The sequence below is a fragment of the Caretta caretta genome, chromosome 4, assembly GCF_965140235.1.
Source record: "Caretta caretta isolate rCarCar2 chromosome 4, rCarCar1.hap1, whole genome shotgun sequence".
Classification (NCBI taxonomy): Eukaryota; Metazoa; Chordata; order Testudines; family Cheloniidae; genus Caretta; species Caretta caretta.
The window spans coordinates 18,323,998-18,346,537 of record NC_134209.1 but is presented as its reverse complement, the minus strand read 5'-3'; the positions used below and the strand labels follow the sequence as shown (position 1 = coordinate 18,346,537).

The 22,540-nt window shown below is 43.6% G+C and overlaps 1 protein-coding gene across 14 annotated transcripts in view; it reads left to right on the top strand.

Moving 5' to 3' along the window:
* The window catches only part of EPHA5 (EPH receptor A5), a 372,563-nt gene that overhangs the window by 217,965 nt on the left and 132,058 nt on the right, over positions 1-22,540 (top strand). For all 14 annotated transcript variants that reach the window (XM_048846883.2, XM_075127423.1, XM_048846887.2 and 11 more), the window contains 2 exons: positions 12,523-12,647; positions 20,731-20,890. In XM_048846883.2, coding sequence (XP_048702840.1) covers positions 12,523-12,647; positions 20,731-20,890 — 285 coding nt within the window. The remainder of the gene's footprint in view (positions 1-12,522; positions 12,648-20,730; positions 20,891-22,540) is intronic.

The following is a 22,540-nucleotide window of genomic DNA, read 5'->3' as shown; positions in this document are numbered from 1 at the left end:
CCATTTGCAATGTAGACATACCCTCAGACTGCAAACTCTTCAGGCAGGGAATGTCTCTTCTTATACATCTGCCCAGCACCTAACACAGTGAGGTCCCAATCTCGACTGGCCCTGAAAGTGCTGCTGTAATATAAAAAAGAAGAAAAATTAGTCCCATGCTGTCAAATGACTTCGTAAACTGTTATAATTGGAATGAGAGAGTGAATCTTTAATTTTGACTTAAAAAGCCCAAACCTGATCTGTAGGGGATTTGCTGTCACTTAAAAACAAAACGATGTTGGTGTTCGTAACACAGTCCTGTCATAGAATCATAGAATATCAGGGTTGGAAGGGACCTCAGGAGGTCATCTTGTCCAACCCCCTGCTCTAAGCAGGACCGATCCCCAACTAAATCATCCCAGCCAGGGCTTTGTCAAGCCTGACCTTAAAAACCTCTAAGGAAGCAGATTCCACTACCTCCCTAGGTAACGCTTTCCAGTGCTTCACCACCCTCCTAGTGAAAAAGTTTTTCCTAACATCCAACCTAAACCTCCCCCACTGCAACTTGAGACCATTACTCCTCGTTCTGTCATCTGGTACCATCTGTCATCTGAGAACAGTCTAGTCCAGTGGTTCCCAAACTTGTTTCTCCGCTTGTGCAGAGAAAGCCCCTGCCAGGCTGGGCCAGTTTTTTTACCTGCCGCATCCACAGATTTGGCCACTTGCAGCTCCCAGTGGCCAGGGTTCGCTGCTCCAGGCCGGTGGGAGCTGCTGGAAGTGGCAGCCAGTACGTCCCTCAGCCCGCGCTGCTTCCCGCATCTCCGATTGGCCTGGAGCAGCGAACTGCAGCCACTGGGAGCCGCAATCAGCCGAACCTGTGGATGCGGCAGGTAAACAAACCGTCCCAGCCCGGCAGGGGCTTTCCCTGCACAAGCGGAGGAACAAGTTTGGGAACCACTGGACTAGATTCATCCTCTTTGGAACCCCCTTTCAGGTAGTTGAAAGCAGCTATCAAATCCCCCCTCATTCTTCTCTTCTGCAGACTAAACAATCCTATAAGTCATGTGCTTCAGCCCCCTAATCATTTTTGTTGCCCTCCGCTGGACTCTTTCCAATTTTTCCACATCCTTCTTGTAGTGTGGGGCCCAAAACTGGACACAGTACTCCAGATGAGGCCTCACCAATGTCGAATAGAGGGGAATGATCACGTCCCTCCATCTGCTGGCAATGCCCCTACTTATACATCCCAAAACGCTGTTAGCCTTCTTGGCAATAAGGGCACGCTGTTGACTCATATCCAGCTTCTCATCCACTGTAACCCCTAGGTCCTTTTCTCCAGAACTGCTGCCTAGCCTGTCTGTCGACTGTAACCCATGTAGCTTTTACCAGCCATCTCTGGGATAGCATAGGGGAAGTAAAGTGGTGTGACCTCATGAAAGATAACGGGGATCTCCAACGAAAGAGAGAAGAACCAAACGCCATTTCTCTGTCTCCGTGTGCAATATGCTTGGATTGATTGATTGATTCAAAAGTCCCATGCTGTCCAGAGGAGCAGATTCCTCTGCGCCCCGTGATCTGAGTTGGCTCCCGCTTCATCTTGCTGTCTGCTTCATGGAGTGTGATGAGCCATTCCCGGGACTGAGCTGGTGAGTGTTCTGAGCCTAATGAGTCATCCCTGCAAGTCCAATGATGCCAACAATGGCCCAGCCAATCCACAACCAAGGTCCTGACTAGGTGCCCCCAAGGCAGGTATACAGGTTCCTAACAGAAGCAGCCTCTCCAGTCTGCTCAGTGATGCTACCTTGTGGGGAGAATTCCCAGCTGCCTGGTGGTTGTGCCAGACTCCTCCAGCCTCTGCTTGTTCCTGCTCCAGACTCAGCCAGCATCCCCATTCTGGCTAACAGCCTGACATGGAGCTGGTTTTAATTGTTAAAGCTCAGAAGAATTGGGGTGGTCACTACTTGAGAGAGAGAGAGAGCCATTCTCCTCAGGAGGGACTACAACAGCTAAGATTAATTGGGCTGCTTTCCTTAGTGATGCCCAGGACTACTAAGATGGGAAGCCCATCTTCAGTGAGGGTCCCTAGACTTTGGAACTGGCAACTCCCATTGGTTTGACAAAATCTGATTCTGTTGAATTTCAGGGCCTGCTGCAAGGGCCTTCTCTGTTTTCTGAGGCTTTCAGAGCTGGCATGGGGGAGGGAAGCTGGAGGTCAGTTTGAGGCCTGGCATTTATTTATGAACTCTGGAAGGTAGAAGTTCTAAGGAAATGCCATCATTTTACAGAGGGCACGTTCATGTTTTAATGTGAAAAGGTGAAGTTTTGCCCCTGTGTAGATGGCTAGTACAAACACCTTAGTCCTTCAAGGAGCCCCTTTGGCATAGGACGACTCAAATGTTACAGGAATGGGATCCTATTTTGCATAATGTACAGAATTTAATCATGTGTGGTAATAGTCACCCCCTTATAATGGGCCAGGGCGGGATCTCAAAATAGAGTTGCCGTGGCACCGAAGTGGTGTATCGACTAGGTGACTTTCACCTCAAGGACTAGATTCTCAAAAGTGCTTTACGGCAACAGCTGATTGAGATGCTGGTGGATTCAGAACTCTTTTAAAAGCATGACCCCAGGTGCCTGAGGTAAAAAAATGGGTGTATTATCTAGCAATCCAAAGAGAAAAGACAATAAAGTCACTAACATTTTCCCCACTGTCCTTTTTAACTTCATATTTCTGTTTTTCTAAACCATTATCATTAACAACAAATAAATCCACTGCTGTTGGAAGCTTACTGTAATTTCCCATTACCTGGGAACGTCATTTCATTCAAATTGAGCAACACTCATGTAGCTTCCAAATTTGGCAATAACTAAAGACCTTAAGGAAAAAAATCCAATAATGTCATTAATTAGAAACAGAATGAAAAATTGCAATAAACTAGGCTTTTGAAGTGTTGCCGGTGTTAACTAGGAAACAAGTAACGTTAATTTACCTGTAGACTCTGCATTCCTTTTCTCTAGTTACAGCCAGATTCCTGTGCTACCCTGTGTTAATGGTACTGTGGTTTTTTGGGTTCTGTGATGTCAGTTGATGGATTTGATCTAATCTTAAGCATGAATCTGACTTCTGTGTCATTTGCTGTGATTTCAGACTGCAAGGCAACATTGGCACAAGATCTAGGAAAGAATGCCAAGGGGTTTAGGAGGTTGAAATTTGAGACCCTATCGTGTTTACACATACAGAAATGTAATTGGATTCAGTAAGTTGCCGGCCGATATAAAACAATACTAAAATAGGCTGAGGTCCGTAGCATAGCTGCACATAGGGTACAGACCACTCTGGCTTTCAATACTAAGCCAGCAAGAGCATAATCTTTTCCTTTGCTGATACTTTAATCTTCTTTTAAAAGGAAATTGAAGCCCAAGTAGTTGGAGAGCTGACAACAAGGAGAAGTGGGGCCAGCTCCTCAGCTGGTGTAAATTGGCATGCATCTATTGACTTGAGAGGGGCACGATGGTTTTCTCCAAGTGACAATCTGGCCCAATGGAGATCAGGGGCGGATTGAGGGTCTTGGCTTGGGGAAAATAGCTTGCTTAGTGCAATGAGAATGAGCCAAACTTGTATTTTTCTCCCAGCCTTCCCTACTGGTTAACCTAAAGCTGCACCAGATGTGGGCTTGGGGGTGAGATGAAGGAACATTAGCTGCTGTCTGTGCCAAAGTGAAATACACAAAGGCTAAATTAATTGGGCCAGGGATAGCATTATCTAGAATATGAGTTGTAGAGTCTGGATTAATTATTTTATCTTGATGCAGTGGTCATTTACCTGATAACATTAGTTTGTCTTAAAATACAATTAAGATTTTATTCCCATAAACTTTATTGTACATTAGATGTTACTAAGGCTCAGTGCAGTACTTCTTGGATACTGTGTTTGGTGCCTTGCTGGCTAATTCAGTGCTAATGTCATTATAAAAGGTTGCAGAGGAAAAATGTTCTAAAAGGTCTTTTTCTTATGAAATCCTGTTCTGTAGTTATTCAGATGTGAATAATGATGGGTAATTGGCAGTGACTTTTATTTATTTAGTCTGGCCACTTAAAGCTATTACGGAAATGTTACAAACAGCATAAAAAGTAAGACCAATTTTCTGAGATGTTATTTGGTTTATGATTAATTTTAGTGTCAGGAAAGCAAAATGTACATTAGCAATTTCACACCTTGTTACATTTTCTGTTTGTCTTCATCACGTGCATGATTGTTTTGGTGAACAGTGAACGTAAATGCAGATGATGTAATATCCCACTTTCATTTTGAGAATTTTGTTTGAAGTTAGCGTGAACGTGCAGATTCGCTTGTAAACAGCATCAAAAGGAGGTATTATTTACATCCACTCCATTGACATCAAGGCAAAGATTTAAATAATAAGTTCCTTCCTACCAACTCACCCCTTTGTGCAACATTTATTATAGTTTCTACACATCCTGAATTTTATACTCTAAATGGAACTTTTCAGTGGATGGGCTCCCTTTTATTAAAAGGATATTCCCTTGTAGAACCAGTGACCTTTAAAAAGCAAGTTTCAATGTAATCTTTTTATTTTCCTGAGATCATATAGCTCAGTATCCAGTTGCAGGCTTTTAAGATGGAATGATTGCAGACTTTGTCTGGCAGCTCAGATTGAAATTACATTTTGTTTGATAAAGAAAACTCTAAAATACTTAATACTTTCCTTCTTCAGTTCAGAACATTGTAACGTCAATGTGTTGAGGATGCAGAGTAGCTACAGTATCATTCCAGCACCACTGGGATTGATTAAATATACTTAATTGGTCTTTATCTCATGATTACACTTTAACAATTCTTAGGAAGAAGATCCAAAATGGATACAGTTACTGCCTCTCTAATTTACTTTGGGAGTTCACTTACCCATTTTCTTATCTTGCTTCTCTTTCCCGGTAGAGTACAGCATTCTGCTTGGCTGCAGCCAAACATGTGGGATTCTTATGCAGGCAGAAATTAAAGTTTGTAAGCTAACAAAGAAAAGACAAATTGCAAAGTCAGAGCTATGTCGGAAGGCCAATATGGCATTAGAAGTAAGACACTCAAAAAAGTCAAAGTCTGCCCTGAGCCAGGTGGTTCAGCAGGCTGAATCAGTTAGGCATGTCAGTTTCCGCAGCCAATGGTACACAAGGAAGTGATGTGGCTAGCATCAAGGACTACCTTTGTCTTCCCTAACCCCAAAGCCTGGGACCTACCTTGAAGCTGGTCTTTCAGTGTGAGTTTGAGCAAGACTCAAACCCATGCCCTTACGGATTGCAGTTGAGCACATTATCCACTGGGCCACTTAAGATGCTCCTGAAGTTTAATCCTGGCGCTTCCACTAGATTGCATGGCCTTGGGCAAGATGCTTCCTCTCCACCTTTTTCATATCTATAAAATGGAGCTAACCATACTCCTCCCTCCTAGCACCACACCGTGGCATGGTGAGGATTAGTGTTTGCACAGTAATCTGAACATGCGTATTACTATATCCAGGCTCTGTTTATTTTTCTCTATCATTGGAGCAGGGATGGTACATTTTCTATTACACATGTTCTCAGAAAGGAGATTGGGGTACTGGATTTCTGTGTTATAGAAGATGTACTGGACTGCCTTTAAGATCTTAGAGGGAGATTTCCCAAAGTGTTGATGGGATTGAAGAGCACAAGCTCCATTGTTTTAATGGGACTTGCACTCCTAAATCTCTTTGACAAATTAGAAAATCTCCCACATAGAAAATGAAAGGTCCTTTATCTGGTAAAGCATTCTTGGTACTAAGTCGCTTCTACTGAGGCTTTGTCTTCTGGGGGAAGGCTTGAGATGCACGGACACAGAAAGGAAGAGCTGAAATTCAGCCGAGCTGCAGAACATGTACTGTAAAGCTTTTGGTCTGATGTTTCCTTGATTCGTTAGGGTACAAACTCGAGAAATAATCTCAGATTTCTCTCTCTTCTACTTTTAAACATATGTTCCACAGCCTGCCTTTTTGTGAAGGTAACTTTGAAAGTGCAAAGCTGCGTAAAGGGACATAAACCCGTCACAAAGGTTGCAGTCTCTTAAAGATCACATTGGCTACTCCTGATGCCCTTTGAGACTCTGCACACACAGCCCTAGATCCCCAGATCTGGGCAGAGGCCGAGAGAGGAAAAGTAAAGAACGAGTTATGTTTTGGCCTAGTTGTTTCCAAACACACCATTTCCCAAAGGGAGGTGTTGATTTTATGACATGTGACCAGCTCCTCAATGGCTGAGGAGACAGCTTGGCCTCCTTAAGCTATCAATTTCCTGTGGATCATGAGCGGAGCTTACTCTGAGCAACTTCTTCCTATTGTGTGAGAATTCACCACTTCCCCCTCTCTATTGGCTAATATTTCCCCCTAACACACACACACACACAACTCACATGTCATATACACACATGTCTGACATGTCACACCTCTGTCATACACATGTTGAGGGAGGCGGGAGATCAGTACAAATGGAGATTCCTGTGTGATGATATAAATCCATCAAAAGAATGGCACTAGCCATAATGTGGCTGCATAAGAGATTATGGGGGAGGATTCTTTTCCCTCCTCCCCCTCCATGCCTTGAGCATTTGTGTTGGAGCTGTCCAGATCAGAGCTCCGGGTGCTAGGGGCTGGGCAGGGGCTGCATGCCAGATGGTCTGACCAGGAAGCAAGTGGATAGAGAGTAGACAAAACCATGGCATCTCCCTCCCCTCTCCCCTTTTCATGCCTGGCTGGTTGCACAAAGACAGGGAGTAGCCTGCACCCTGAAAACAGCTGTAGTAAATTACTTCCCTCCTGTTCCCCGTGCAGCCTGGGTCCTCTGGGAGGTATTGTGCTTCTCGGGGTTCTAGCTCCTGAGGTGCTTTGGTGGGTAATACACAAGCTAACCCCTCAGTGTGAGAGCCAGTGTAGGCCCCACTTGCACAAGCAGAAGAGTCCTATTGACCTCAAGGGAGGCACTCTCATGTGTCAGAGGTGGGGGGGTCTCATCACTTGAATTTTTAAATCAAGATGGGATGTCTTTCTAAACATATGCTCTAGCTCAGTCATCAGATATGGGCTTGATGTAAATGGTGACGTTCTATGCCTTGGTTATGCAGGAGGTCAGATTGAATGATGACAGTGGTCCTTTCTGGTCTTAGGATCGATTAAACTGTTTACAGGTTAAGGGCCTTTCACACCTCTCTGGCTTGTACCCCCTCAGCAGTTCAATTCCAGGCACCCTGGAGTGTGTAGATAGAAGGCTGCTGTGACTGTGAACCTGAGGCCTACTCTTCAGAAAAGACCATGTGAGGGAGAGTAGTACTCTACAGTGTCCTCAGAAAGCCAAAGTGGTGAGAGATTAGTAAACAGCAGGTGAATATGTTTACCTGGAAGATGTTCAGATTTAGGGTCCTGATTTTCCAACACAAACTTGCCAACGGTGTCCAATCCAGGAATAAACATTTGGAAAATGTCCCGTATTCGTTCTGGCTGAAGCTCGGAGTTGGCAAAATGAGTTTGTTTGTTGTCTTTGTTATTTAACTGGGATTTTTTTTTTGGTAGCATGTTAATTAGTTCCTCTTGCATACAAAAAGTAATATTTTTATGGATCAGTGAAATTTTGGAAGGTAAAATATGTTTGAATTGAGGATTATCATTTTTACACCAAATGCAAAATGCTATTTATTTGATGGGCGGCGGAGAGAGGTTCAGAGCTGAACGGAGAAGATACACAATCTCAGCTAGAAAAGAAAGGATGGTATGGTGGGAAGGATGCCAGCTTTAGGTGAAGCGGGGCGGAAAGGTTCAATTCCCTGCCCTGCCTTAGGCAAGTCACATAGTCTTTGCGTATGTTATGCCCTGATGGGTGAAATTGGATAAGTGTCGTCCTCCTACTTCACTAGAGTGTTGTGAGGATAAACGCATTGTCGTGTGAGGTGCTCAAATACTGTGGTAATGGAGTTCATAGAGGTACCTACAAAAACAGGCATGTGTTGCCCTGATGCTCTCATATCTCCTTGTTGTCATTTTTAGACCTGTGGGTTTTGCTATCGATTTAAAAAACACTGGCATTATTTAGCTTGTGCATCATCATTCTCTTTCTGGCTCCCTTCCGGATTTCTATGAGTGATCCCTGGAGACCATTACAGCCCCAGTCAGCCCTGCGCAGATGCACCAAGGACTCAGGGGAACAATAAAAGCATGACGTTTTATTTTCTGTAGGACATTCCGCGATGAAGCTGGTAGCGGTTGTAAAAAGCATAACTTTAACAGTTGTTTAGGTCTCTGAGTTGAAAATGAGCCATCAAATACATTTGCAATGCATGTGTGTGCTGTAAAGATAGCAAATAGCTTGGGAAGGCTGATTGTAAAATTATATAGTTCCTTTAATTCTGCAGGCTCCCTAAGGCCAGTAGAAAGTTCAATAGACAAACCTGAAGCTGGGCTTGCTGCCTAGTGGTCACCATTAAAATCGTTACAATTTCCATTTGCAAGGAATTAATGCCACTGTGGCATCTAAGGTATCATCTCAGCAATGTTAATTAGAAAAACAAGGAACGGGTAAAGATTATAACGGCAGCCATTGTATTCAGCACTGAAGTTTAGCTGCCCCTGGAGCGACAGATGGAGCTATTTTCATCAGTGCACAGTAGTGCCTGACCTAGCACAGGTTTCAGAGTAACAGCCGTGTTAGTCTGTATTCGCAAAAAGAAAAGGAGGACTTGTGGCACCTTAGAGACTAACCCATTTATTTGAGCATGAGCTTTCGTGAGCTACAGCTCACTTCATCGGATGCATGCTGTGGAAAGTACAGAAGATCTTTTTATACACACAAAGCATGAAAAAATGGGTGTTTATCACTACAAAAGGTTTTCTCTCCCCCCACCCCACTCTCCTGCTGGTAATAGCTTATCTAAAGTGATCACTCTCCTTACAATGTGTATGATAATCAACTTGGGCCATTTCCAGCACAAATCCAGGTTTTCTTCCCCCCCCACCCCCCACACAACCCCACTCTCCTGTTGGTATGCATGGGGAGATAAGCATGGGGAGTAGGTGGCTAGCCCTCTGTGGAGAAAGAAGTGATTAGGGACTATTTAGAAAAGCTGGACGTGCACAAGTCCATGGGGCCGGATGCGTTGCATCTGAGAGTGCTAAAGGAGTTGGCGGCTGTGATTGCAGAGCCGTTGGCCATTATCTTTGAAAAATCATGGTGATCGGGGTAATCCCGGATGACTGGAAAAAGGCTAATGTAGTGCCCATCTTTAAAAAAGGAAAGAAGGAGGATTCTGGGAACTACAGGCCAGTCAGCCTCACCTCAGTCCCTGGAAAAATCATGGAGCAGGTCCTCAAGGAATCAATCCTGAAGCACTTACACAATCAGGAACAGTCAGCATGGATTCACCAAGGGAAGGTCATGCCTGACTAATCTAATCGCCTTCTATGATGAGATTACTGGTTCTGTGGATGAAGGGAAAGCAGTGGATGTATTGTTTCTTGACTTTAGCAAAGCTTTTGACACGGTCTCCCACAGTATTCTTGTCCACAAGTTAAAGAAGTATGGGCTGGATGAATGCAGTGTAAGGTGGGTAGAAAGTTGGCTAGATTGTCGGGCTCAAAGGGTAGTGATTAATGGCTCCATGTCTAGATGGCAGCCGGTATCAAGTGGAGTGCCCCAAGGGTCGGTCCTGGGTCCGGTTTTGTTCAATATCTTCATAAATGATCTGGAGGATGGTATGGATTGCACTCTCAGCAAATTTGCGGATGATACTAAACTAGGAGGAGCGGTAGATACGGTGGCAGGTAGGGATAGGATACAGAGGGACCTAGACAAATTGGAGGATTGGGCCAAAAGAAATCTGATGAGGTTCAACAAGGATAAGTGCAGGGTCTTGCACTTAGGACGGAAGAATCCAATGCACCGCTACAGACTAGGGACCGAATGGCTAGGCAGCAGTTCTGCGGAAAAGGACCTAGGGGTGACAGTGGACGAGAAGCTGGATATGAGTCAACAGTGTGCCCTTGTTGCCAAGAAGGCCAATGGCATTTTGGGATGTATAAGTAGGGGCATAGCCAGCAGATGGAGGGACGTGATCGTTCCCCTCTATTCGACATTGGTGAGGCCTCATCTGGAGTACTGTGTCCAGTTTTGGGCCCCACACTACAAGAAGGATGTGGAAAAATTGGAGAGAGTCCAGCGAAGGGCAACAAAAATGATTAGGGGTCTGGAACACATGACATATGAGGAGAGGCTGAGGGAACTGGGATTGTTTAGTCTTCAGAAGAGAAGAATGAGGGGGGGATTTGATAGCTGCTTTCAACTACCTGAGAGGTAGTTCCAGGGAGGATGGTTCTAGACTATTCTCAGTGGTGGAAGAGGACAGGACAAGGAGTAATGGTCTCAAGTTGCAGTGGGGGAGGTTTAGGTTGTATATTAGGAAAAACTTTTTCGCTAGGAGGGTGGTGAAGCACTGGAATGCGTTACCTAGGGAGGTGGTAGAATCTCCTTCCTTAGAAGTTTTTAAGGTCAGGTTTGACAAAGCCCTGGCTGGGATGATTTAGTTGGGGATTGGTCCTGCTTTGATCAGGGGGTTGGACTAGATGACCTCCTGAGGTCCCTTCCAACCCTGATATTCTATGATTCTATGATTCTCTCAGTAACCACACTGCAGTAAAGCAGCCTCGGATAGGGTGGAGATGGGTGTGTTATAAAGTTTGAGGTTAGCTGGGTACAACAGGTGGATCAGCAGACAGATTGATAGAGGTATTCCCTGGCTTGAAATAACACCAATCCTTTTGAAAAATAAGGCATCATCGCACCAGGTTGATTTTCCTTCCACATGTGGAGTTGAAATTTAGACGCCAAACAAACGCTGATTTTTAAAGTACTTCAGTGGCCTCCATGGGTGTAAAATGTCCTTGAATCGTTATCTACACTGAACAACACGGCCAATCCCTACCTGCCCCCAGCACCTGCTGCCCTCAGTCTTGATCCCCGCCCTGGTGGGGAGCTCTGGCACAAGTATTGTGCCCACATTGAGCTTGCCCTACTGCAAATTCTCTCTCTCCTCCCCCAGCTCTGCCATCTGCCTAGTCACGCAGCAGTACTCCTCCACTCTCATAGACTCCTGGGCTCACACTCCTAATCCATGGTGTGTCACTTCTCACTCCCTCTGCGCACCCGTCTCCCCACTCCGGATCTTGCCAATTGCTAGAGCTGGTTAGATAATGGGATGGATTTTCTTTACAAACATTTTGTGAAAAGAATGACCTCCCTTTTTCTTTTCCTTTGGAAAACACTGAATTTTGACAATCTCTCCTGCTCTGCCTTACCCAGCCTCTTAGCTTGTCAGACCGTCTCACTCTCTTCCTCCTAATGCTTCCAATTGACTCTCCTTCACCTTCCCATCTGATCTGCCACAGCCTTCTTCCTTCCCTTCCTCTAAAGGCTGTAAGTCTTGCGCTGCTCCTCTCCCTGGCATCACTGACACAGACAAGCATTACAGACTGACACAGAGACACATCACTTCCCCAATTCAGGCAACCGAGCAGCTCTGAGATCCTCTTCTGAACATTTTAATACGTTGTAAAGTGAATACCTTTGCTGTGACAGGAAGCTTGCAGTATGTAGCCTCATTGCCACCAGGAGCAGGCTGTGGGTTTTGCGGGGGGACTGCTGCTGTAGCTGACAGCTTAGCATTGTGCTGAACAGGGGTGCTGGAACAAATTGCATAGTGGGGGTGCTGAGATTCATTGAACCAAACTGTAGATAGTGGAAGCCACTTCAAGACAGGGGGTGCAGCAGCACCCTTAGTTCCAGCACCTATGGTGCTGCATTGGAGTCTTCTTATATTGGTGGGTTTGGTCCAGATCTTCAGCTGTTGAAAATCAATGTAACTCCATTTGCTTCAACAGAGCTATGTCAAATCATGCCAGGTGAGGATGTGACTTTTATTTTAAAAGGGTTCCCTGCCCTTGTTTAATTTGATCTCCTCCTGTGCATTTTCTCAGAAAATATTTATTTAAAGCTTTATGCAAATTACTGCATAACAATTCTTTGGAAACATCACTAAGTTTTTGTAACAGCAGCTGGACTGAGACCACAGTCTCGAGGGGAGGGATAGCTCAGTGGTTTGAGCATTGGCCTGCTAAACCCAGGGTTGTGAGTTCAATCCTTGAGGGGGCCATTTAGGGATTTGGGACAAACATTGGGGACTAGTCCTGCTTTGAGCAGGGGGTTGAACTAGATGACCTCCTGAGGTCCCTTCCAACTCTGATATTTCATGATTCACAGTTCAGAAATCATCAATGGGATCAGAGCTTCACCTAGTGAAAATCACAGAGCTCCATTGACCCCAAAGTGCCAGATCCCGAGCTGATATAATCCACACTGAAGTTAATGTACACTATACTGATTTACATTAGTGGACTAATGCAATGTTGAATTTAAATTAGGAAACAAGATACTGTCCTACTAACTATCATTTTGTTTTGTTTTTCTCTTGTCTTGCAGCACCTTCTCCAATCAGTATTGTGAAAAAAGGAAAGATAGCTAAAAATAGCATCTCCCTTTCCTGGCAGGAGCCCGATCGACCCAATGGTATCATCCTGGAATATGAAATCAAATATTTTGAAAAGGTGTGACTGACTGATTGCAAAGCATCCTAAGTACCTTCTCTTTGCTGTCCTTCTCTTTTAGTTATAATTATCCTACACATGGAAGGCAGTGAAGCAATTTTATGTGTAAATCAATGTCAGATTGATTCTGCAGTAAATGATTAGGAAGACTTGAAATGTGTGTGTTGTTTTCCATTAGTGTGCCACTTCTGTTGAACAAATACATTAAAACTGCATGTCAGTTTCATCTCCAGTCTTATCACATTAAATTAAAGTATACTAATTTGTTATGAGTCAAAGGAGCTTGGGAACTAGCATCCTTCTTCTCACTCAGAGCATCAGGCAATCCCCAGTCTTTTAATTTTACACTTCAGCTTTGGTGTTTTAAGGATCAGCTGGCATTTATTCCAGTGTTCGTCAAAACGTCTGCCAGGGCATGTTAGCATTCTCATTGTATCTCTGCAATAGGTGGTGGTTGTTACGATTTATTTGCATTATGGTAGCACCTAGGAGTTCCAGTCTTGGCCCAGGACCCCATTGTGGTAAACACGGTACAAAGTCAGAACAGAAAGACAGCCCCTACCCCCAGGGACTTCATAGACTATCAGGATTGGAAGGGATTTCAGGAGGTTATCTTGTCCAACCTCCAGTTTTTGCCCCAGATCCCTAAATGGCCCCCTCAAGGATTGAACTCACAACCCTGGGTTCAGCAGGCCAATGCTCAAACCACTGAGCTATGGTTTCAATCTATTGACCTCTTGGTTATGGGCCCAGCATGATTCCGCTGTGCCACTCTGCTGGCTCTTCAAAAAAATAAAATAAGACCTTTGGAAGTTTAACAGAGTGAGACACTGGCTCTCTATAGCCTGGCCTGATAGAGACCAGGGACTTGAACCTGGGTTTCCTACATCCTAAACACCACTTCCAGTGTAGGAGGCCACATCCTGAAGCCCTAGGCAGTCTTCCCTCAGCAGAGTTCTTACTGAAGTCCATAGGAGGTTTGTCAGAGTAAGGACAGAGGATTGACCTTGGGCAAGTTCCTTCCCCTTTCTCTTCCTCTATCTTGTTGGTTGAGAGAGTGAGCTCTTTGGGGCAGGGCCTGTCTCTTGTGTGTGTGTACACAGGGCCTGGCACAATGGAGCCCTGATGTGGCTGGGAACATCTAGGCACTATGGTTATATACAAAATACTTAAAAATGGTGAGTGTCATTGCACCATGTAGGTATGTCCCCATCCTTGGGGCAAAGTGGAGCTTCCGTGCTCCAAGGGGAGCACCAAGGAGCTTCCAATCTCAGAGAGGCAGGATGTCTACTGATAGAAGCAGCATCCCCACAGCCTTGTCTTTCATGGGGTGCAACCTACTACCCTATGCAAGCAGGCCAGCTCAGCTTTCCAACAGAGGGAGTGACCTGGAGCACAGGGCCTTCAAATCTTGTTTGGGCCTGAGCAGCACAAGGTGGGGAAGGTTAATTTGTGCTCTGTGCCCACATAAAGGCCACCCAGAATCTGGTCCTGAGCAGGGACATTGGTACCTGGCCCAAGACATTTAGGGACAAGTTGTGCCCCCGGAAATGCATGCAGTTCCCATTGACTTCAGTTGGGATTGCTTCCCTGGATCCGAGGGCAGAATTTTAGCCCTAGGTCTTCAAAATAAACAATGGCTCAAAGGTGCTAAGAATCAGGACAACTTTCCATGTCATTCAGGACAGGCACATTAGTTTGGGTAAAGTTGACGACCCCTTTCCAGAAAGTTTGGGATGTTTGTTTTCTTTTGCATACTTCTCTTGTTCCAGTGCCTCTGGGCCCTGATAAACCCACAGAGCAAGGCCTTTTTGATCCTTCTTACCTGTCTGGCACAGGATATATCTCACATCTCCCAAGGATGCTGGGTTTGATGGAACTCCTAGCCCAGTTTTCTAAACACAAAGGATTTGGATAAAGTTCAGATGAGCATCTGAACTAGTCAGTGTTGAGCCAAATTGGACGTTTGGTTCTTTTGATGTTAGCTCTTCACTGCTCACGATACATACGTAACACCTTGTGCCCCACGCGAGTGCCAGTACCAGCCACCCCAAAACGCCATTCGTCCAGAACAGCTGGCTTTAGGAAGGATGAAAATATTGTAGGCTCACAGGGCTCAATCCTCAGCTGTGCGAAGTTTACCCTCAGTGCAGCTCAGGAGTTCCGGCAGGAAAAGAGGGTGGATCTGAGTTTCGGCTGGGGGAAAAAAAAAAAAGAGTCTGGGGCACTGCAAGTACTAACAGAAACTTGCTTCCAAGAGGAATCCCCCCACTGGTTCAGAGGAAGAGGCTTTTTCATCTCGTGACACGGTAGCCTGGGAAGGAGGGAAGTAGCCAGTAATGCTGACAAGCAAATAAGGATGGGTTCTGTGCAGCAGATGGGGAGGGGAAGGAGAGGTTTGGAAGGGCACAACCGAGTCCCGATGCCTGAGACAAGGTCGTGGAAACCTGTTCATCCATCAGCCAGCCAGCCAGTAGATTTTGGCTCCCAGAAATGTTGACCAGAGAATAGGGTAATGATGTGGCCTCATGGACCAAGCACTGGATTGAGACTCAGGAGGTCTGAGTTTTGTTTCTGGCTCTGCCACTGGTCTGCTGGGTGACCTTGGTCAAATCACTTCCCCTCTTTGTGCTTCAGTTTCCCCATTTGTAAAACGGGGATAGTGGTACTACCCTCCTTTGTAAAACACTTTGAGATCTACTGGTGAAAAGTGCTATATAATAGGTATTATTACCATATATTTCATCATCCCACTCACCTGGCTTGACCAATCCAATTACATTTGGCCATGAAATGAATAAGATGTTTAACAGATTACTAATATGTGTACATATTTGATTAGTTCATAAGTGTCAAACCTCTTTAACACAATGTTGCTTATTCTTTACTTTTTTAAAAATTAAGACATTACAATACACATTATAACAAATACACTTTTGTGAATAGTGTGTGCGAGTTATGCACCTAAGCCAAGATTTTCAAAAGTGACTAGTGATTTTGTGTGCTTTGATTTTTGGATGCACAACCTGGGACACCTTTAAAAGGGTCTGGTTTTCAAAATATGCTGTGCACCCAGCCTCTGAAAATCAGGACCTTTAAAAGTGTCTCAAGTTAAGAATCCAAAAATTGAAGCACTCAAAATCACTAGTTACTTTTGTAAATCTTGACCATGCTATATAGTAATTTTCAAGGCTGTGTGAGGTTTACAATTCCTAGAAACAACAACAGAAGTTAATCATATAAAATATAATCCTATGAATTGCTGAATGTCCTCAATTCCCAGTGAAGTCAGCAAGTGCTGAGGGTGCATGGCTACTGAGCTGGTTGGAAAATGAGAGAGGGAGGTTTCCCATGGAAAATTCCAACCATTTGGTGAAATAATCTAAAAAAAAAAAAATGTTCTGATTCTGAAATGCCCTTTTTGTGGGAGTTTTAGTTCAGGTTCCTCACTCTCCCATTCTCTTCTATAGGCCAGGCTCCTTGGTCAGAATACATCCCCCATGATGCACAGCAGTCTCCCCTCCGACACATCAAGGGGAGCCCCTGTTCATGTTGAATCATGGGAGATAAAGTCTGGCTGGGGAGCTCGGCCCATTGAGAAGAAGAGGGGACAAGAGGAAACCAAACTACAACTCCCATGTGGCACCAGGGTAAATAGGCAAATAAAATATTTCAGTTTGCATCTGAAAAAATGGTTTGGGGCATTTGTTGTTGTTGTTTTTATGAAAAATCAAAACTTTCTGCAGAAAGCACTTTTCACCATAAAATAACTTTAGTTGAAAACCCAGTTTTCTGTTGAAAAAAAAATTAACAGAAAAATTTAGATCAGTCCTAGTCCGCTCCTTCCAGGATTGGGTCCTTATTCCCTTGGAAAAGGCATGATTCATTTTAGAGCCCTCTATGCAAAAGGTATTCCCAGTGCTCAATTTGGATGGTTAGTGAAATAGAACATAAGAATGTATCACTCAAGAGGAGTCATGTAATTGTGATTATATTTCTCAAATTGCGTAAATTACATTTGATGACTGCAAAAAGGCCTTTAACTGATTGTTCTCCAGCAAACCAGCTGTGCTGCCATTGTCCACCGAATCAATGCAGTGTGAGGCCATAGCTATGCAGTCAGCTGCACAACTGGTCCCCTCTCACTCCCTCCCACAGTAGATATCCCTAGAACATTCAGCAGCAATCAGTCCAGTAGCAGTGAAATATGCCAAAGCTTCTTAAATATATAGGCACAACAGCACGCAGCAACAATGTAGTGAGAGCTCTTAGAACATAGTTTTCCCCCAGAAAAGTCCTTGCTGATACTGTTGCCTACGGCCTCTCTGAAATTCCTTTAACAGAGCTTCAGGTGGACGGATTTTTGCTCCATTTTTGCAAAAAGACTCAAGTCAGTTGTTCCCGTAAAAGGAGGGAACCGTTTTTTTATTCTGAAAGGCACCCGGGAGCTAATACACTGCATTGAAAATAAGTAGGTTAGTTCACAACTGCAATGTAGTTGATGTGCCAAAATGCACATACACCAAAAGTCATGGTTTCAGTATAAAATAACCCCATTCTTTTATTATCTCCACCCCATCCCCCAATAAACCTCTCGGACAGATTTTCTAAAGCTTTCAACATACGCAAGTGGGGTCACATTTTCGCTCAGTACCCAGTGCTTCTCAGTGGGAGCTTCTGGGTGCTGAAACCTTTTGAAAAGCTGACTCTCCGTTTAATTTGGCCATACGTGCCAGCCCAGGTTTGTCCCTTTGTCCTGGATTACTTTATAAGGCATGCAATGGGCAGTCGGAACATGGGGCTGGATTGTACTCTAGGGTATAGCTCTCTCCAGGGCAGATCGGGGCTGGAACATGTTATGGAAAACTCTGGGGAGGGATTGTGTCTCAGCTTCGCAGGGCTGCCAGGGGGTGTGCAGTGCATTTCAGCATGGGACCCAATACCACTGCTGCAGTGAGTCCAAGTAACGCTGACATTGCAGCGAGAAAAGACTTTTAGTTGATCAGCTTCTTTTAATTTAGGCATAGTTCCAGGAAAGATTTGCTCTGAAGAATTACTCACCTTCTTATTCTCCGTATTCAGTAGATGGAGTGCTTTAAGATTTGTGTGAACATTTGAAGTGTCCCTATTATTTTTTAAGTGTTGATTGAAATTGAACCTTCCTCGGCATTGGAAATGTAGCTATTTCAAAACTGCGACGCTGTGATGAGATATGAAGCAAGGAACTAGAATCTGTCTTTGCTTGAAATAAACAACCATTAATTCTTTTGTTACATTGCTTACAAACGTTACGCTGCGGTACATTTTGCACTTGCCTTTGACTAGGTTGGGGTAGATTATCTCTGATGTTTTAGCCTACTATCATTACTATTAATGATGAGCCAATAATTAACAATGAAAAATGTATGATTATTTTTTCTTTTGTTGTGTTTGCAAATTGTTTTTAAATAGATCACAACATTTTTATTCAAATTATTCTCAAATGTCTTCATTAAATAGTTATTAGTCTGCAACTTGTTCATAAGTAGCTGTTGCAACCATTTGTAATTTACACAGTCTTAATCACTTACATAAGTCATGTGGTATTGTTTCTGTTATCTGACTGGGGCACTGATTCCACAACATACTTAAGCATGTGCTTAGCTTTCCACCTGTGTGTAGTCCCATTGACTTCAAAGGGAGTGTGGAGAAGCTTAAAGTTAGGTATGTGTCTAAATGCCTTGCTAAACTGGAGGCTAGGTGTTTCATGTAACTAAACAATATAAATGTAAATTATAAAACTGAATATATAGTTTGAATTTTGCTTTTGGCTAATATTGAAGATTGGTATTTTCAATAATAAAGCTCATGCACTCAAAAGTTTGCAGAAAGCAAACATTAATTAGTTGTGAATGTAATTGGATTGAAATGCAAGTCAGAATTTGAACTAATATTAACATCCCATTTTCCCTACTATTCATTCCGCTAATTACTATGTCACCCTTAGCACTTCTCGTTTGTCATTAACTTAATTTGCATTCTCTTGCTATACAGCCCTGTACAAAATAATAAATTAAGAAAGCATGTCCCCATGTTATAAGAATGATTTGTCTTAAGAGTCTGAGAAAATTAAGGCTTGAATCACATTCCTTTAAGAGAAATCACTTCTTAAAAGCAAACAGAACAGCTTTTTCCATTTTTGTCCAACCCAGACCCATTAGTTGGGCAGGCAAATTTTCCATGCTTTAGTTAAAAAATGGAGTATCCTAAGTTTGGAGTTTTCTGGTGATCACTCGGGTGCTTGATCCACAGCTCATTAAAGTCAGCGGAGCAGGTGGCCTGTCTCCCTCAGCCCAGCAAGGACTAATACCATGTCCAAAGTGTGCCCAGCCCTTCTTTCAGGGCACTGTTGTCTTCTTTGAACATAAGACTCAGAAGGTAGTACCAAACACAGCTGTTTCCCGAACAGGCTGCAGGGACCTAGAAGCCATTCCTTAGACATGCCCTACTCCCTCTCTTAGGCCCAGCCTCAGGAGTGCACCTCTTCTTCACACAACTCCCTCATACATGCTGGCATTTAGACTCACTTGATCAGTCACAGGTAAGGCTCGGACCAGCTCCCCTTAAAGGTCTGCCATCTTGTGACAGACGCCCATTGACTTCAAAAGACTTTGGATCAGACCTTAAAAGATCTGCCTTGAAATCATGTGTTTACCTTAAAGTACCATTATGGAGATCTGAAGGGAGATAGTGATTAAAAAACAAAACTGTTTTCAACGTTGTTGCCCTTAATTTACGTGATCGGATGCTGATTGTTTAGTAAGTAAATATTTCTAGCAGCAGTTACCAAAAAATTGAGTCTGATGTTAAATCAAAGATGACCACAAACTGCTCATTTACACTAAAAACTTATTTACATGCAGAATTATTTCAGCAAATTTATTTAAAAGGTCCTCACCATACACAAAAAAGTGTGTGTGTAGTTATATCCGTATATAATATGTGTGTGTGTAGATATCTATATCTGTTTGTGTGTATTGGATTTTTAGTATTTTTTATTAGTATTTCTAACCAAGCATAAAATCTAGATAATAGCACTGATTTTCATTTTCACTAAGGCCACTGTCAAGGTACACTGTGTCATATAAAGTGGCTCACTTTAAGGCATCTTTATATTGCCAGAAAGATGTAAAGTGGCCTTAGTGTGAATCAGGGACTGATTTTTCCATCTCCCTACACTTTGGCCCTGGTTCTTATTTACACTGTTCTGGCAGTATAAATGTAACCTATGCTCACTTTGTGATCTCTTGGCACTGCAAGAGCAGTGTAAAGTGGCTTGAGTGGAAATGAGGATCAGGCCCTTCATGTCGTGGTTGACGCTTGTGCAAAGTGGATTTAAAATGCTATGTCTTGAGTCATTGGTATTTGACCAATGGCTATTAGCCAGGATGGACAGGGTTGCAACACCATGCTCTGAATGTCCCTAGCCTCTGAGCGCCAGGAGCTGGGACTGGATGTCAGGGGAGGAATCACTTGATAATTGCCCTTTTCTGTTCATTCCCTCTGAAGCACCTGGCATTGGCCACTGTCAGAAGACAGGACACTGGGCTAGTGGGACCATTCGTCTGACCCAGTTTAGCCATTCTTTTGTTCTTATTGCGCCAGAGTGGGTACCCTAACCACTGGGCCATTGGCCATTCTGTGGGATGGACGTCTCTCATGTTCTCTGGCCAAAATCAGGAATTCCATCCTGGACCAGAGAAGGATTTGGTTTCAACAAATCAGCATTATCCAATTTAAAAAACCCACCATTTTATGAAAAAATTCCTGACCTGTTATATTTTACATCCACTTCACTCTAGAGTAAATGACTATATAAAGTGAAGGGCAATAGAGAATTGGACCCCATGTCTTTGCAGTATGTAGTCTTCATATAGATTTTTGTGGGACAGAGAGTCTCATTAATACATGTTCAATCATTCTTTCTAAATATGTTGGTATAGTCATTATTAGTACTATTGCCACTGTGTTAATTAGCAATTTGTATTTTGCTAGTGTTTTTGTTTACATGCTTGAACTTTGCATTTTTTTGGGGGGGGGAAAGGATCAAGAGACCAGCTACACCATCATCAAATCGAAAGAGACGAAGATCACAGCGGATGGCTTGAAACCAGCGTCGACATATATCTTCCAAATCCGAGCGCGCACAGCAGCAGGGTATGGTGGCTTCAGTCGAAGATTCGAGTTTGAAACCAGCCCAGTGTGTAAGTCATTTTAATTACTGTCAGCTCATGACTCCGAAATGGTTACCAGAAAAGAGTTAGTGGATCAATATCTTTGCAAGGGACTCTGTCAGTCTCCCTGTCATCCTCTTTCTCTCTTTGACCTGATTCATTTAGTGAAGAAGTATCAGTCATGTCATTACTGTGGGTTGGACAGGTGAACATATGTTGGTACCTGTTTCCTCATTTCATTTAGTCTGGAGGGAGATGAAAAATCAGGAAGTCTTTAAACTTAGGAAATTTACGAAGCTTGCTGGTCGGAAAATTTCTGTCTTCTGCTGTCTCCCTTGCACTGAAATGTTGCCATTTACTCATTACTGTCTCTTTGGGGTTTTACTGCATTCTTCTTCCCCTAATCAGGAAATCCCTGTGGAACCCTTGAAAGTTAGTGCCAGGACTGAAGGGAGGCTGGCATACATTTCACCAGGCCCTTGTACTGTTGTACTCTTAATGTGGTCTGTGGGGGATTCTGCAACATCTTTTAAATACCTTCTGAGTGTGTTGCTAGAAAAAGTTTCTAACAGAAAAACCTCCCAACGTCACTTTTGGTGCATCAATAAGAGAAAGAGCTTTGACATCAAAGAGATCACTGGAACATTAGAACCTTTCTGCAGCAAGCACTATAGTTAAGGTTGCAAAAACAGTTTCCAGCCCCATCCCAGTGCTTCTAATTTTCCCAAAATGTCACGTTTGGATCTGAAAGTTAGGGGATGGGCGGGGGGGGGGGGGGTTGGTTAGGAGAGGAGAAATCCTTTCAGATGGTTTTCAGTTTACTGAAAGTGAAAAGATGCAGTTTACCACTTACAACAACAGCAGCATAGAATCATAGAATATCAGGGTTGGAAGGGACCTCAGGAGGTCATCTAGTCCAACCCCCTGCTCAAAGCAGGACCAATCCCCAATTTTTGCCCCAGATCCCTAAATGGCCCCCTCAAGGATTGAGCTCACAACCCTGGGTTTAGCAGGCCAATGCTCAAACCACTGAGCTATCAAGCAAAACTTTTTTTTTTTTGGAAGGGCTATAACAAAAGGTCTGAAATGTGAGCCTTGACCTGGGACAGGGAAAAGTTTTCCTGGAAGACTAATTATTTTGTTTGGTTTATAAAAAATATTTCTGAAGATCTAAAGTTTGAGCATTTGAAGACTAGGTCCTGAGCATGAATGACAGATAATTTCCTTGGGCTATTTCCTGCCCTCTCATACAGCCCTATTGACTTCAGTGGTATTTTGTTCTGTCTTTGTACAGCACCTAGCCCAATAGGGTCCTGGTCCATGACTGAGGTTCCCAGGTGGTATCGAAATTCTCAAAATAATAATAGTACAGATATAATAGAGGGCAAAATTTGACCTATTAAGGACTCACTCCTATATACACTTTACACACACACTTAACTTTTTGCTTAACTTCAATGGAGCACCACATGTGCTTAAGGGGACGCACTTGCGTGTCTGCAGGATTGAGACCTAAATCTGTTGGTGCGTATTTAGAGATGCCATTGTGTAAATTCATAGCCAGTTAAATAGACTAATTTAAAGCCATGAAATACCCTTTACCCCCATTCCCCACCCACAAACACACAGCTCATAGCTGAAAATATGCCCTGCTGCCTGGCTCGATGTAATGGTGCAGGA